Raw genomic sequence first — 14,945 nt, forward strand, 5'->3', positions numbered from 1 at the left:
CTGTTGTGGCCAAAAGTGGAAGTCTTTTATTGCCCTTAGAATAAATCTCATGTTCCTTTCCTCTGATTCAGAAAACCAATCTGGTCTGTCTTCTGCCTGTCTCTTTCATACCATGTTCCCCAAGTCCAGCATCTGCTAGCCAACCTAGATGTTTTTAGTCATCAAGTTTTTTCTTACCTCAGGGACTTTTGCATTAACTTCCTCAGATTTCTGCAGAGTGGGCTCCTTGGTATTATTTCATTTCCATTTATTTGTTCCATAAGGTATTTCCCTTTTGATCCAGGACAGCCCCCAGTCAATTGCTGTATTTATTTGTTTAATTCCTATTTCCCTGTTATAGTGTAAGCTATATTGCTGCCTGCTGGAGATTCTCAATAAATATTAATTGAATGAATGAATGAATGCTTAAAATAGACCCTGATTCTCAAAAGAATCTTTCAGATCTTTCTTTGAAAACTTTAGTGAAGCATAGGAGCCACTATTCTCTTTGCTTTCATAATATTTTTATGTGGAATATTCTATAAAATACCACTTTAATATACTTATGGTATAATGATGACTCACATTTTGTTCATTCCGATGATCTGATCTTTAACTCCATATATATATATATATATATATATATATATATATATATTGATTGATTGATTCATTGTCATAGTGGTTTAATTATATTTTTGTTCCAATTCTGCCAAAGTACATAGTCTGTGTTAACTCTATCTCCCATGATATTTAATTAATTAAAACTAATGGTACGACTTTGCTTTGGGTTTTACATGAATGGCCTTTCTATAAAATGACATTTTATATTTCTATTTAACAGGAATGGTTTTTAGGAAAAGCATTACATGACGAAGAATCTTCAGTAATTCACCATTATGCCTTTTCTGAAAATCCTACGGTTTTTAAATATCCAGACTTTGCTGCCGGCTGGGCCCTTAGTATTCCACTTGTAAACAAGTAAGAATTGATTATTCGACTTTTTTTTTTTTTTGGTGTATGTACCAACTTTTACTTTGCTGAGTTCTGTTCTTGCTGGATCTCAGGATCTCAAATGAGTTTTTCAGCCAGAGGCAGTGGGTGGTAAAATGAAAAAAAAAGGGACATGGAGCGAGAGCCCTGAGGCTGTTGCTTCAAGTCTTTCACTTATGAGTCCTCTCAGACAAATCATTCCACTTCTCTGTACTTCCTCTTATTCACCTGCAAAGTAAAGCAGGCAATAAATTGTGAGACCAAGGAGAGCACGAAAGGGCCCTGAGAACTGTGTACAAGGAAGCAACATGACTCTTTTGAAGGGACTTGGTTTGCTTCTCAGTATTACATTGATTGCAAGTAAGAAAGCGAATCAGTAGCATGCTGAGGTGGGGGGGGGCGGATGGCTTATTATGTGCGTGGTTATGCATGTTAAACATGGGCCCGGCAGGAGGGACGGCCAGCAGAAGGTGCTGTCGGTGGTCATACCCAGGTGTGTGTGCACAGCTGCAGCGGTACTTGATTACATATGGAAAGTGAAGATGATTAAGTTGCAATTCAGGAGAAGTGTGATTGTCAAAAGGCTCTTGTCAATCTGAATACTTCATACTCCTTAAAGAATGAAAAGTTGACAAAACACTTGTAACCTTTATATCTTCAGAGATGAAAGGGTTTTCGCTTCTCATTCAATGTCCTGCTTCTAGGGCTTGGGGTTTGAAAAGAGACCGTGTTGTCCCTAGCTGGCCAAAACTTGTTCACTATTCTCTTCACTTTCGAAAGTTCTGTAGAGTATAATATCCTTCTTCCCCGTGTAGAATCCACACCACCACCGCTAGAGCAAGACTTCCTCTGTTGGGTGAGGGGTCTAGTTCAGGAGTAGAGTTCTTGCCTAGCATGCATGAGGTCCTGATTACATCCCCAGCACCACAAAAAAACAAACAAAAAACCAGTAGCAGCGAGACCTATTTTTTTTCTATTTCAATTTATTTTTAACTGATATACAAATACATAAAGTTGTATGTATTAATGGGATACCATGTGCTATATGATATACATTATACAGTGTGTAAAATTTAAATCATTATACAAGTTATACATGTCTCTGACTTCAAACATTTATCACTTGTTTATGGTGAAAACATTCACACTCCTTTCTTGTAGCTTTTGATTGACAGCACATAATTACCCGATTATAGTGAAATCACACCAGAACTTCTTTCTCCCATCTAACTGTAACTCAGCACCCCTTGATCTACCTTTTTCTCTCCCTTCCTCTCCCTTCTCTTCCCAGTCTCTAGTAACCACTATTCTATTCTCATATTCTATAAGATCAAATTTTTAGGTTCCATATATGAGTGAAATCATACAGTACATGTCTTTCTGTGCCTGGCTTATTTTATTTAACATAATGATCTCCAGTTTCATCTATGTTGTGGCAATTGACAGGATTTCATTCTTTTTTTTATGACTGACTGGTATTCCATTATACATATATACCACAATTTTTTTTTTGTCCGTTTATCACTTGATGGACACTTAGGTTGTTTTCATTTCTTGGCTATTGTGAAAATAGTGAGCTGTTTCAGCCTTTCCCCATTCAGCATTATGCTAGCTATTAGTTTATTATACATGACCTTTATGATGTTCATCTGTATAGATGATCATCCAGTTTTCGACCTTCATTCTGTTAATGTGTTGTATCATGGTTATTGATTCATGTATGTCAAACCTTCCTTGAGTTCCTGAGAGGAATCCCACTTGATCATGGTGAATAATTGTTTCAATATGCTGTTGAATTTGTATTGCCAATATTTTGTGGACGATTTTTACATTAATACCCATCAAGGATATTGGCTTATAGCTTTCTATTTTGTTGTGTCCTTGTCTGGTTTTGGTATCAGGGTGATGCTGACATTGTATAATGAGTTTGGGGAAATTCCTCTCTCTTTAGTTTCTTAGAACAACTTAAGAAAAATTGGTATTAGTTCTTTTTATATTGGGTAGAACTCAGCAGTGAAGCCATCTCATCCTAGGCTTTTGTTTGATGGGAGACTTTATTCCAGTTCTATCTTGTTGCTCATTATTGGTCTGTATAGTGTTTCTTTTTCTTCGTGGTTCAGTCTTGGTATGGTGTGTGTGTCCAGGAATCTATTTCTTCCTCGCTATCCCCCCTGGATTTTCTAACCTTCCTTGCTCCTAGGGAACAGCTATGTGATGTATCAGGAAGTTGTGTCACATACAATTCATTTTGGGAACTGAGTTATGTGGGAAGGAGGCAAAGCACAGAGGAGGATGTGGCTTGAGGGATCTTAGCAGGGGACGAGGCTGGCAGCTAAAGCAGTGAGCTGCTGATGTAGCAGCTCCCTGGTGAAGCTCCTTGGCTGCTTATTTCTGTGCAAATCTGGGTTTCGTTCTTGGAGTCTCGCCCTAGAGTTTCTTTACTCAGACATTCCAGCAATTCTTTGAGCCTGAATAAATGCAGCCTGTGCTTCAACTATCCAGAGTGGATTCTTTTGTCTCCAACAAAGACCCCTGACTCTGTACCCTGTCCTTAGGCTGCTGGGCAAGAATGCCCTTCTCCCAGCTGGGGCCAAGCATGCCTAAGAGAGTCTGCCTGGTTTCCCTGCTCTTGTCTTGGGAGTGTCAGGAAGGAAGGGAAAAGAAGATAAGAAGAGACAGTATCATTCCCTCTCGCCCTCCACTGTTTCACCTGGCTCTGCTCCCTGTGGGGGAGAGGGGAAAGTGTCTTCCTTCACCTGTTCAAGGTCATATTTATTCTTACATTAAATCACTTTTGGTTTGTTGCAAATTATAGGCCAGGAGCTGCCAGCACCCTTGTGTTTGGAGCCCAGTTTAGTGACCTTCTTTTTGGTCTGAACTCTTAAAAAAAAAAACCGAGCTCTAAGCTTCACATCATAATCCAAAGCACTGTGCCTTGTTGCTCGATTCCTCCCAGCCCCCAGCCAAGGAGGCTTCCCTCATCCTTCCTTGCTCTCTTGACTTTGCTCCCTAGTGTGGAAGGCTCAGGACTGATTTCTCCATGGGAAGAGGCCGGTGTGGCTGTGATTTCTTTGACTTGGGGGTTATAAGCTCTTCATAAGCTTGTTTGTCTCCTGTTCCCCATAGTTCAACCATGTTCCTTTAGAAAGGCACAAGCACAGCTCCCTCTGCCCCGTGAAGCGCTGTGGCACACCACTGCTTCTCCCTCCAGGGCTATGGAGCTCCTGGTGGACCTAGGAGCCCAAGTACAGTGCACATGGGGATGTAGCTATTTCTCTGAGGCCAGTAGATCTTCTTTCCCCATCCCTGCCCTCTGACCTGCTTGGCCTCTCATCCTGAGGGCAAATCCTGGTTGTCTAGAGAGTTCTGCCCATCAGTTCCCCCATTTTCCTCTGGCAGACTTTCATAGAGGCCTCTTGGTGCTGAATTCAGTTTTGAGTTAGGTGTAGAACTGTTTTTTGCTTCCCTTTTGAGTATTTGTTTTTTAAACCAGGTGGATGGAATTAATCTCTTTGAACACCTCTTTGATTCCTAGTATCCTCTTCTAGGACTGCTCAGCCAACTCTTATTGCCTGACTGGCTGGCGTGAGAATACGACTTTTTCTACAGATCCTCGTGGGTCTCCCTCTGCCCATACTCCTCATCAGGCTTGGAGACACCAAAGCCCTGGCTGGTTCCATTGGCTCTGGCGGATGCCAGCTTCCTAACTACTTTACGTTTCCCATGCAAGTAGCTGCCCAGGCTTTGCCAACTAGGCTGTAGGTTGTACACTAACCCAGGTGCGAGTCCTGTTTGTGGGAGGACTTTCTGTTATGGATTTCCTGGCATTCTGCAAGGAAGTCCCACAGGAGACCACAGTCATGACTCCCTTCTCTCATGTTCTCGAGGTTGTTGAACACATCGGTTGACAAGGGACAGAGCCATGTACACAGCTTCCATAGGAGGCTCAGGTCTCTTTGTGGTCATGCTTACCAATATTTTCCACTGAGATATGAGAGAGAACTGAGGGCCTCATCACCGCAGCAGGGTGGGTAGGTGTCTTAGTCGTTTTGGGCTGCCTGAACAAAATACCATGAACTGGTGGCTTATAAATTACAGGTTTATTTCTCAGAGTCCTGGAGGCCAGGAAGTCTAAGATCAAGGCACCTGAAGATTCGGTATCTAATGAGGCCCCCTTTCTGGTTCACTGATAACACATCACGGTTATCCTCACATGGTAGAAGGGTCACACAAGCTTCCTCAGGCTTCTATTATTAGAATTCTATTCCCATTCATGAGATCTCTCTCCCTATGAGCTAATCACCTCCCCATGCCCCCAAATCCAGTCTCCTAATAACATCATCTTGAGGGTTAGATTTCAGCATATGGATTTTAGGGGAATGTAGACATCCAGACCCTAGGAATAGGGAACTATGGCTAAGGAATTTAGGGCCAAGAGACTAATCTTTCGCACAAAGTTCAGAAATTTCCATCACTTTCCCCATAACTTAACATCATAGAGGAATGAGGTACCAGATAACCTGAATCGGTCTCATCTGCTCTTCACATCACTGAACAGTGATCAATAAACTATAGCATGCTTTTAGTGGATTAATTCCCATGATCTTCTCCCTGTTTTGCCTCCCTTTCCCCTGCCAGCAAAAACAAACCAAAACTTTAGATTCTACTATAGTAAAAGATTCAAATTCCAGTTATTTTAGACCGTATTTATTCTTTCCCCCTGATGCAGACAAGTAATCAAACCAAATGATATAACACCTCTGGCATAGCAACTCTCTCGTGACCAAGGTATATTGTTAAGTGATTTTCTAACAGGAGATTCTTATTCTATAAGAAATTGGTATTGCACTTAGAACTAAAGGGGAACAGAAGATCTCCATTAGTCCCATCAACTGCAAAATTTTCCTAGTTGTTTTTTCTCAGTTCTGAACTAAAGCACTGACCTATTTCCTCCTGTTATTAGGAACCATGTGAGTTGGCACACTTTGGGGTGCAAATATCAATAAACAACTCAAACTGGATTAAGGAAATGTTTTTTTATTGCTGTAACTGGAGGTGAGGTCTCTGGTTGGTTGACACAAGAGTTCAGCGGCATGATTGAGGACCCAAGTTCTCTCTGTCTCTTGCCTATAGGTCACAGTGTCTGTTTATCCTAAATGTGTTTCCTTTTGTGGTTTCAAGACAGTAAGGACTTCATGTTTCCTTTTTCTTTCCACCAGCAGAGGACCTCTCCCCCAGGGGAAGCTAATCCCTTATCCTGAGTCTGGTTGGGCTCTTTTAAGGCACACACCAACCTTGGACTGACCATTAATAATTACCAGGGATTGCAGTGCTTTGATTGGTCCAGAATTTTCAGGTTCTGATCTTGAAGCTTATTTAATTGTTTGGCTTAATAATTAATCAAAATCAAAATTTGTTTAGGAAGAAGGAAAGGGGAACTGCAATGCATAAGAAGGAGCAATGCCCATTACAGGGACACTGATTCCTTTGTCTGATGTTATGCCCACTTCATAGATAAGGCAACAATTTAGAGATACTAAGTGCTTCTTTTGCCTAAGTCACCGTGACAACTGGTTACTTAAACACATTTCATGACACACACTTCCTTAGACTTTTTCCTAGGAGAAGTAATATCTGTTTTAATGATCCTACAACAATGAGTTTTGAATTAACACGGCTCAACGTTTCTAACAGTCCATCCATGGGATCCTCTGACATGCCCTGGTGCTCTATCTACATGATCTCTTGAAAAAAAAAATTGTATCTTTGGAGAAACTCTAATAATTAAATTTCCAATAAGATGATTTCTTCAAATGTATGTTATTATAGAAAATTGTTACTGGTTTTCTCCATTGTTTTTCTACCTTCTACCTTAGATTTCCTGCAATATCTTGCTCTGCTGACTGGTTCCCAAGTGATACTAGAAAAGTCAACTTAGAAGTTTGCCTGTTATTGAGTTGAAGGGGCCCATGATCTTTTACACATCCTCAGTCTAGCTGGCTGTATCATTAGAACTGTGCTATCAGGTGTGTGGTTTAACAGCTTCTAAAAATTAGGAAAACTGAGTTTCAAATATCATAGATATAAAGAACTGAATATTTAATCAGAAGATATTGTATCCAAGTAGAATTTCTGACCTTCATTGTTTGTTTGTTTAGCATTGTTTGGTACTAAAATTGACATTTGAAAAACCTTGTGCTATGATGCTTACTGCATGAGAAAATGCAAGATAGTTCCCAGTATTAGGGGTTGCCTTTTAAAATAGATGAGCATTCTATATATTCTTAGGACTTGTATATATTTGCAAATAACTGACTTAGGCCCCAGGCAGCACTAGAAGCTGATTTCATGATGTTGGGGTAATCATAGCTTGGTTTGTGTGGACTCCCTGGGCTGCAAGAGATAGCCACTTAAACCCTATAGGTTACGTTTTTATTTGTTCTCTAATCCATCATTGTATGTTTCAAAGAAATTCTATCAGTGGTTTTTATTTTTTATCCTCTGAGCTGTCCCTCAAACAAACAAAAAAAAAGAATTCAAGAATTGAATGAGAAAGAAACTTGAAAAATAAAGCATATATTTAAAGCAACAATTCAAAGGTCGATTGTCTATTGAGAAAGGGGAGTATGAAATAACCATCTAACAATGGCTGTCGCATGCCACTTGGATTCTGATTCCTTCTGTGACCCTTGTCTCTGGCAATAAGCCTGGGTAGGACATTTTTTGTCTTTGGAGTTGAAATGAGCTGAATATTTACTGTATGTGGTCTGATTAGCTTTTGAAGGCCTGTGGTATGACTCTAAATCCCAAAGTTACCTTGATATAGTTTATTTGGGAAATCAGTCTCCAACTGAGCAGAATTCAAATTGAAATAAGATCCTGCTTGCCAGAGCAGGTTTTTTTTCCCATCTTACTATATATCAGGAATGCATTGGAGGATGTAGTTTCTCTATGAATTCTCACCCACTCTTACTGACAGATTTGTGGGCAGATATTGAACAGGATTTTGACAGATACCACCTGGGTCTTCTTTTGTTGCTACCTGCTCTTAATACATTCATATCAACCATGAGATAAATGCTTTATAACTAAACTTAAATAATAAGCTTTCTCTTCCTCCTTTATCTTCTAATCAGAAATGAATTTTTAAAAATAAAAAAAATTAAGAGTTCAATTGGTACATAATTGTACATATTCATGGAGTATTGTGTAATATTTTGATACATGTATATAATGTATAATAATCATATCAGGGTAATATGGCATATCAATCACCTCAAACATGTATTTTTTTGTGTGTTCAAATATTGAAAATCCTCTCTTCTAATTATTTTTAAATTCAATTATTACTTGCTGTAGTTACCTGGCTGGGTTATAGAGCACTAGAACTTAATTTTCTTATTGAATGTATCTTTATACTTGTTAACCATCCCTTCTCTATCCCTTCCTGCTCCCTACCCTTTATAGTGCCTGGTAACCACTATTTTACTAAAAAGCGTTTTGGGGCATTTTTTTTGCACCAGGTTTGAGGCTCAAACCCAGGGTCTTATGCATGCTAGGCAAGCATTTTGTCACTGAGCTACTGCCCTAACCCTCTAAGAAGTAAATATTTGTAAAGAAAAAAAATCTTTCATGACCCAAATGGAATAAGATGTAATTATAAGCACAGTAAAAAAATATTTTGAAACTTAGTACTATTGTTCCTTTTAAATCACTATTATTTCTTTGTAGTTAAAATATGTATCAGGAGGTTTATAATTACACTGGGGGAATATTCAGCTATAAAAACAAATATGAAACCATATGGTATTTAGGTGACCTTGGTAAATATGTAATTCTGTCTTGGCCAGTTTGCAATCAAAATATATATCCCCTCATTCCTTCAGGGAGCCTGTTAGTGATCATTCTATCCATGTAGGGTGGATAGCGCCGTTGAGAGCAGCACAGAGAGGGATGTGTCCATGACAGATGTGAATGCATGTAATAATGCTGTGTTTGTTTGAAGCAAAGGAACTTTCCATTCTGGTGGGCAGGTCTGGTAAAGTTTCCCAGGGAAGCTGTCCTTGTGTTTGGTCTTGAAGTAGAAAATGTTGTCAAGTGAAGATTGGGTATAGACACAGTAGGCAGATATCAGTGGGAAAGAATAGTGGGAAGGCAAGTTCTCTTTAGAGTAGGTGGGCACTAAAGCCCTGGGTTGGGGGCAAGGTAGGATTTTCAAGACGGGCCAGGAATGTAGGAATGTAGCTTCTTTTATTTTTGCTACTGGGGATTGAACCCAGGGGCGCTTAACCATTGAGCCACATCCCCAGCCCATTTTATTTTTTATTTTGAGACAGGGTCTCACTAAGGTGCTCAGGGCCTTGCTAAGTTGCTAAGGCTGGCTTTGAACTCACAATCCTGCCTCAGCTGCCCGAGTCACTGGGATTACAGGCATGTGCCTCCACACCCAGCAAGGACTTTATTTTATATGAAAGGAACTGTGGGGGATTTCTTTTGAGTAGAAAACTGTCTTAAAAAATGTTGTTATTCTTCCTTAAAACCACATGCTTTTTCTCTCTAAGACCCCACTACCTAATAATTCATTAGGATTATTAAAATTTTAAAATTTTGTAGGAACTTTGGTTTCTTTGTCACGCACACATCTTTCTTTTATTCTCTGGAGTCAGTATTTAATGCAAGGCTTATCACAGCCGAACCTCGTGGCTTTTTTTTCCTAAGGCATTTTAATTATTATATTTTATATTATTGGCAGATGTTGAAATAATAAATAATAAATGCGACATCTGCAGCAAGTGTTGCATTCTTGTTCCTGTCGACAAACCAATGCATTTTTCTCAATCCTTTCCCTCAAGGAAATTAGACTCTTGCTTTTATCTTAAAATTTATATTTTTCTGTTTTCAAATATTAGAAAGTCTCAGGAATGTCTTATTCTCATTGGAAACTTCTTTTGATTAAAAAAATAATCAGCGTGTCTCTATTTTCTAGGCTCAACAAGAGGTTAAAGAGTGAACCCCTAAAATCTGACTTCACAATAGATTTACAACATGAGGTATGTCGTGGTTGGTTTGATTAAAAGTTTCAGTAGTCAAGAATTTGTGTACTTTGATATAAAAGCTATTTTGTATTCCCGAAGAGTGCATTTTTCTCTACTCACAACCATTTTCTCTCCATTGAAGTAATTTGACAGCACTCCAGTAAACTAGGTTCTTCTATTTTTAAGCTGATTTAATTATTTAGGTAGAGAATGAGAAGTGAAAAAAATTGTATCTTATGATTCATGATTCTTTGTTTTTAAAGTAGGTGGAAAGGTCCAGAGGTGAATTTTTTAAAGTATGCAAAAATGTCATTCAAAGCACTGGTAGTCTTACTTGTTTTTTGTTTTTGTTTTTTTCTTTTTTTTTGGTACTGGGTATTGAACCCAGAGGTGCTTAACTACTGAGCCACATCCCCAGCCCTTTTTTTGGTATTACATTAGAGACAGGGTCTCACTGAGTTGCTAAGTGCCTCACTAAGTTGCTGAGACTGGCTTTGAACTTGCAATCCTCCGGCCTCAGCTTCCGGAGCTACTGGGATTACAGGCGTGTGCTACCATGTCCAGCTTACTTGGTGTTTTGGTTGTACACTTGCTGTTATAAACTGAATGTTTGTGTCTGTGCCCGAAATTCATGTGTTGAAACCTAGTCCTTAATGCTGTATTCTATGGGGAGGTTATTAGGTCATGAAAGTGGAGCCCTAGAAATAAAATTAGGGCCCTTATAAAAGAGACCCCAGAGAGCCTACTCACTCCTTCTACCATGTAAAGGCAGGAAAGGGGCCATCCATGAACCAGGAAGCAGGCTTTTATTGGACACTGATCTTGAACTTCCCAGCCTCCAAATCTGTGAGACATAAATTTCTGTTGCTTATTAGCCACTCAGTCTATGGAACCAGCCCTAATGGACTAAGACGTGTGCCTTTGTTGTGTGTCTATTTAGCTGTCTGGAACAGATTTGAGCCAAATAGCCCTAAGCAGGCAGCTATAGTGTGCCATGCTGGGCAACAGCACCCTTGGCCTTTAGCGGATATCTGTGATGAGTTGTCGTGGAAGCACCTTAGACACCTATAAGAATGCCCCTTTTGACATTTCATCCATGGGCCTGAAACAGACCTGAACCATGGAGGTAAATCTGGATGTTTTTCAGGCCAGCAGTACTGGCAGCCTTCCAGAGGTGAAAAGGCACCACCCCATGAGCTGGGGCCGGGGCTCAGTGGTAGAGCACTCGCCCCGCATGTGTGAGCCCTGATCCTCAGCACCATAAAAATAAATAAAATAAAGATATGGTGTCCATCACAGCTTATATATATGAAATGGCTTAGTTGAGAGAAATATACTTTTTTAAAAAGTCATTTTTCTCTTCTACAGAAAGGAAAGAATGACTTAAAAACCAGGTCTGTCTCGATATGTTTAATGAGAAGTAAGTTCTGGAACAGATATCCAAGCTTGAACAGATATCTAAACATTGAAGGGTAGTTTTAAATACCTGTGAGAAAATGACATCACTTGCCCTGAGGCTACCTGTTCACTTCTCCCAGTTGTAGTACTCTTTGGAAATAGATAAGATAATATTTTGTCCCCAAATTAGAGAATATAGACCATTTTTCCACTTCCAAAATTTAAGCATGAACTAGGCCATAAGGTATGCCTAAAAAGATTTCCTATGACTATCTTATAGACTAAAATAATACTAAGTTAGACATCAATAACAAAAGCATGGTAATAACACACACAGGTGTATTTGGTCATAATGAAAAAAAAAATTAAGTGGGTCATTCTTAAAAAATAAAACCCAGAGTGAGCACTCTTGAATTCTCTCTCTCCCTTACTTTTGTTCATGCTTTATGACATTTTGCATAGTTTTGCATCCTTTTGGACTTTATATAAACAGAAATGCACCAGGAATATTGTTTTAATTTGAGACTGATTCATGTTGATTCTGCAGCTCTAATGAGGTTACTTCACACACTATGGCTCTCTTCTATGGCCTTACCACAATTAATTTGTTCTTCCTCCTGTTAGTGGGCTTCTGAGTGGCTCCTGGCTTTTTGCTCTTAGGATCATTGTTCCTATGACTATTTTTGACATGTGCCATAAGGATCATCTGCAGGTTTCTCTAAGGCAGAGGCTTATAAACTTTTTTTTTTTTACTGTGACCCACTTTAAAAAAATACATTTTTCATTGTGACCCATATTTGTGTGTGTTGTTACTGATGTCTAAGTTTAGTGTCATTGTCGTCTATATCACAGTCATTTGAAAAATTTTTAGGTTTACTTTATGGCCTAGTTCATGTTCGGTTTTTATAAGTAGAGAAAAAGATGCATATTTTCTAATTTGGTGTATAATTCTCTTATCAGTCTGATCAAAGAAGGTATTAATTGTTTCTTTAAGATATTTTACTTCCTCTTCCTTTGTTGCTTCATTTCATTTGTTTTGTCTGCTTGATTTATCATTTACTAGGGGAGCAGTGTGGTGCTCTTCCATAATAATGGTGAATTTGACAGCGTGTCCTTGTGGAACTGCAGGTTCTTGCTCTTTGTCCTCTGAGGATATGTTATTTGGTGCATGCTATTTTAGAAATGTTTTATCTTCTTAGTGAATTTATCATCTTTAGTGATGCTCTTTGTCATAATGTATATTTGTCGACATGATACTTCTACATTAGCTTTCTTTTGCTTCATAATCATTTTTCAATTTTTTTCTTTCAACTTTGTTTTGTACTTTTCTTTAGGATAATAAGGACATGCTTTTAAAGAGGACATGCTTTTTTCCTCTCTTCCTGGTTTGATTATCTTTATGCCACATAGCAAATTTATACTTACATTGATTTTCATTACTAATATATTTGAATTGATTTCTATCACTTTATCTCTCCTCCATTTCTCTCTATTTTTCTTTTTAAAAACTTCTTATTTTTTTACCTTTCTTCTTATTGGTCCGTATTTTTTCTGCTTTATTATTTAGGAAATTTAATCCCTGTCTTCTGTACTTTATAGGTTAAAATGTTTTAACATGCTTTCCTAACCCAATAATGGCTATTTAGTAGCCAGAGAACCAAAGGGCCTGAGAGTAATTTAACTCAAATTGTGGCACTGTTTATATGTTATTATTATCCAGTATCTCTGTGTCTTCTCCCTTTTTATCCTGAGCCTTAGCTGTGGTCATTTCTTCATGTAGTTAACCTTTGTGTTACCATCATTGTGTGTTTGCCACCTTTGGTACCATCCCATCTTGCTTTGCAGACCTCCTAACTGGGGGCACCTTTATTCTTCCTGAAACACATATTTAGAATCTCTTGTAGTGAGGTGGTAATCCTGTTAATCCTTTTTTTTTTTCTTTTAGTATTAATTTTTAACTTCATTGACACTTTGATCCATTTCAATCTAACGCTCTTCTGAGAAGGCATGTTACACTGACCCTTGAGATATTTTGTACCTTCTTACACTTGTGGTGTTGGCTGAGTTCCTTCCTCACCGCTGGTCTCCTGTCTTTGCAGATTGCCCTCTACATCTGGGACAAAGGCGGAGGACCTCCCCTAACCTCTGTGCCTGAGTTTTGTACAGACCGTGTGGATTCCCACTGTGCTACCCAATTCCGTTCTTTTCTACCGCTTTGTGTAAGTAATAGAAGAAAGACTTCCTTACAGATCAAAGGAAAATACATGCTGTGCATAACGTTGTCCTAGTATACTTTAAATACTAATGTGTGTGTGTGTGTGTGTGTGTGTGTGTGTGTGTCAACCTTGCCCAGGGCCAGGCCTGGACCTTATTTGTCAAGAAATAACAACCCTGTAGGTAAGTGCTGTTATATCCCGTCTTCCACGTGAGAGAAGGCTGCGCAGCTAGAGGGAGGGCATGAGGATTGTGTGGGCGTCTTCTCACTCCAGAGCAATTTTCTTTGGCCATACAGCATCTGTTGATTGGCATTTTTATTCCATGCTCTGGAAAGGCAGTTTCAAACATTTTCTTGGGCATGTAGGCCTTGCCCACAAGCCCATCCCCTTTACTCTCTCAGCAGGTAACCCTGCTCTTGACCTCACCTGAGACTATTCAGAACTTCTCATGTCAGATCTGTGTCCCAGTCCCCAGAAGGAGCCTGAGGACCCCAAAACTCACTAGATTGTTAGCAGTTTTTTCTCATGAGGGAAAATATACTCAAAACACTCAAATGGTGTATGTTGCTCTTAGCTCAGTCACCCAGAAGGGGGTGTGTGCCATCTTAAAAGGTACACAGACACACAGCACAGTGCGACCATGGAGGGAATCCGCACTGTTTACAGTCCCTGAGGAGGAAACTGTTTATTGGATGGTACCAGAACTACCCAGGGAGGGGCTAGGGGAAAGGTTAGGCTGGGCTACAATCTCACTGTTCCAGAAACATTCTAAGAGTGAAATTGGTAGGAAAATAGGTTTTATTCAACACCACCTTTAAGGGAAGATAGAAGAAGCTTACTGTTTTCAAAGTTCCATCTTCAGCTGGGTGTAGTGGCCCACGCCTATAATCCCAGCAACTTGGGAGACTGAGCCAGGAGGATTGTAAGTTTGAGGCCAGCCTCTGCAATTCAGTGAGACCCTGTCTCAAAATAAAAAAAGGGCTGGGGATGTAGCTCAGTGGTCCATGGTAAATTTAACCCATGTACCTGGGTTAAATCCCTGGTACAAAAAGAAGAAAAAAAAAAAGTTCCATCTTCAAAATCTCTGAAAGTACACAAGCTTCCAAAGGAGAGGAGACAATGAAATGTGACAAAGGGCAAGAAAAGTAGCTGTGGGGATTCACTTGCCCGGTGCTGCTGCAGAGGCCTGGTTGGGGCAGGGTGATCTCATTCTTAACTCCCTTGGCACTTGAGAGAGAGAGTGTGTGTGTGTGTGTGTGTGTGTGTGGGCGGGGGGCTGGGGGTCCATCATTTAGTTTCCATTCTTGGCTTGAGGGAAATTGGT

General features: G+C 39.5%; 1 protein-coding gene across 4 annotated transcripts in view; it reads left to right on the forward strand.

The window, feature by feature from the left end:
• B3glct (beta 3-glucosyltransferase) overlaps positions 1-14,945 on the forward strand; it is a 107,778-nt gene that overhangs the window by 54,360 nt on the left and 38,473 nt on the right. For all 4 annotated transcript variants that reach the window (XM_048800787.1, XM_015484190.2, XM_048800788.1 and 1 more), the window contains exons 7-9: positions 824-960; positions 9,959-10,022; positions 13,505-13,624. In XM_048800787.1, the coding sequence (XP_048656744.1) occupies positions 824-960; positions 9,959-10,022; positions 13,505-13,624 (321 nt within the window). The remainder of the gene's footprint in view (positions 1-823; positions 961-9,958; positions 10,023-13,504; positions 13,625-14,945) is intronic.

This window comes from Marmota marmota, unplaced genomic scaffold (assembly GCF_001458135.2).
Source record: "Marmota marmota marmota unplaced genomic scaffold, marMar, whole genome shotgun sequence".
Lineage (NCBI taxonomy): Eukaryota > Metazoa > Chordata > Mammalia > Rodentia > Sciuridae > Marmota > Marmota marmota.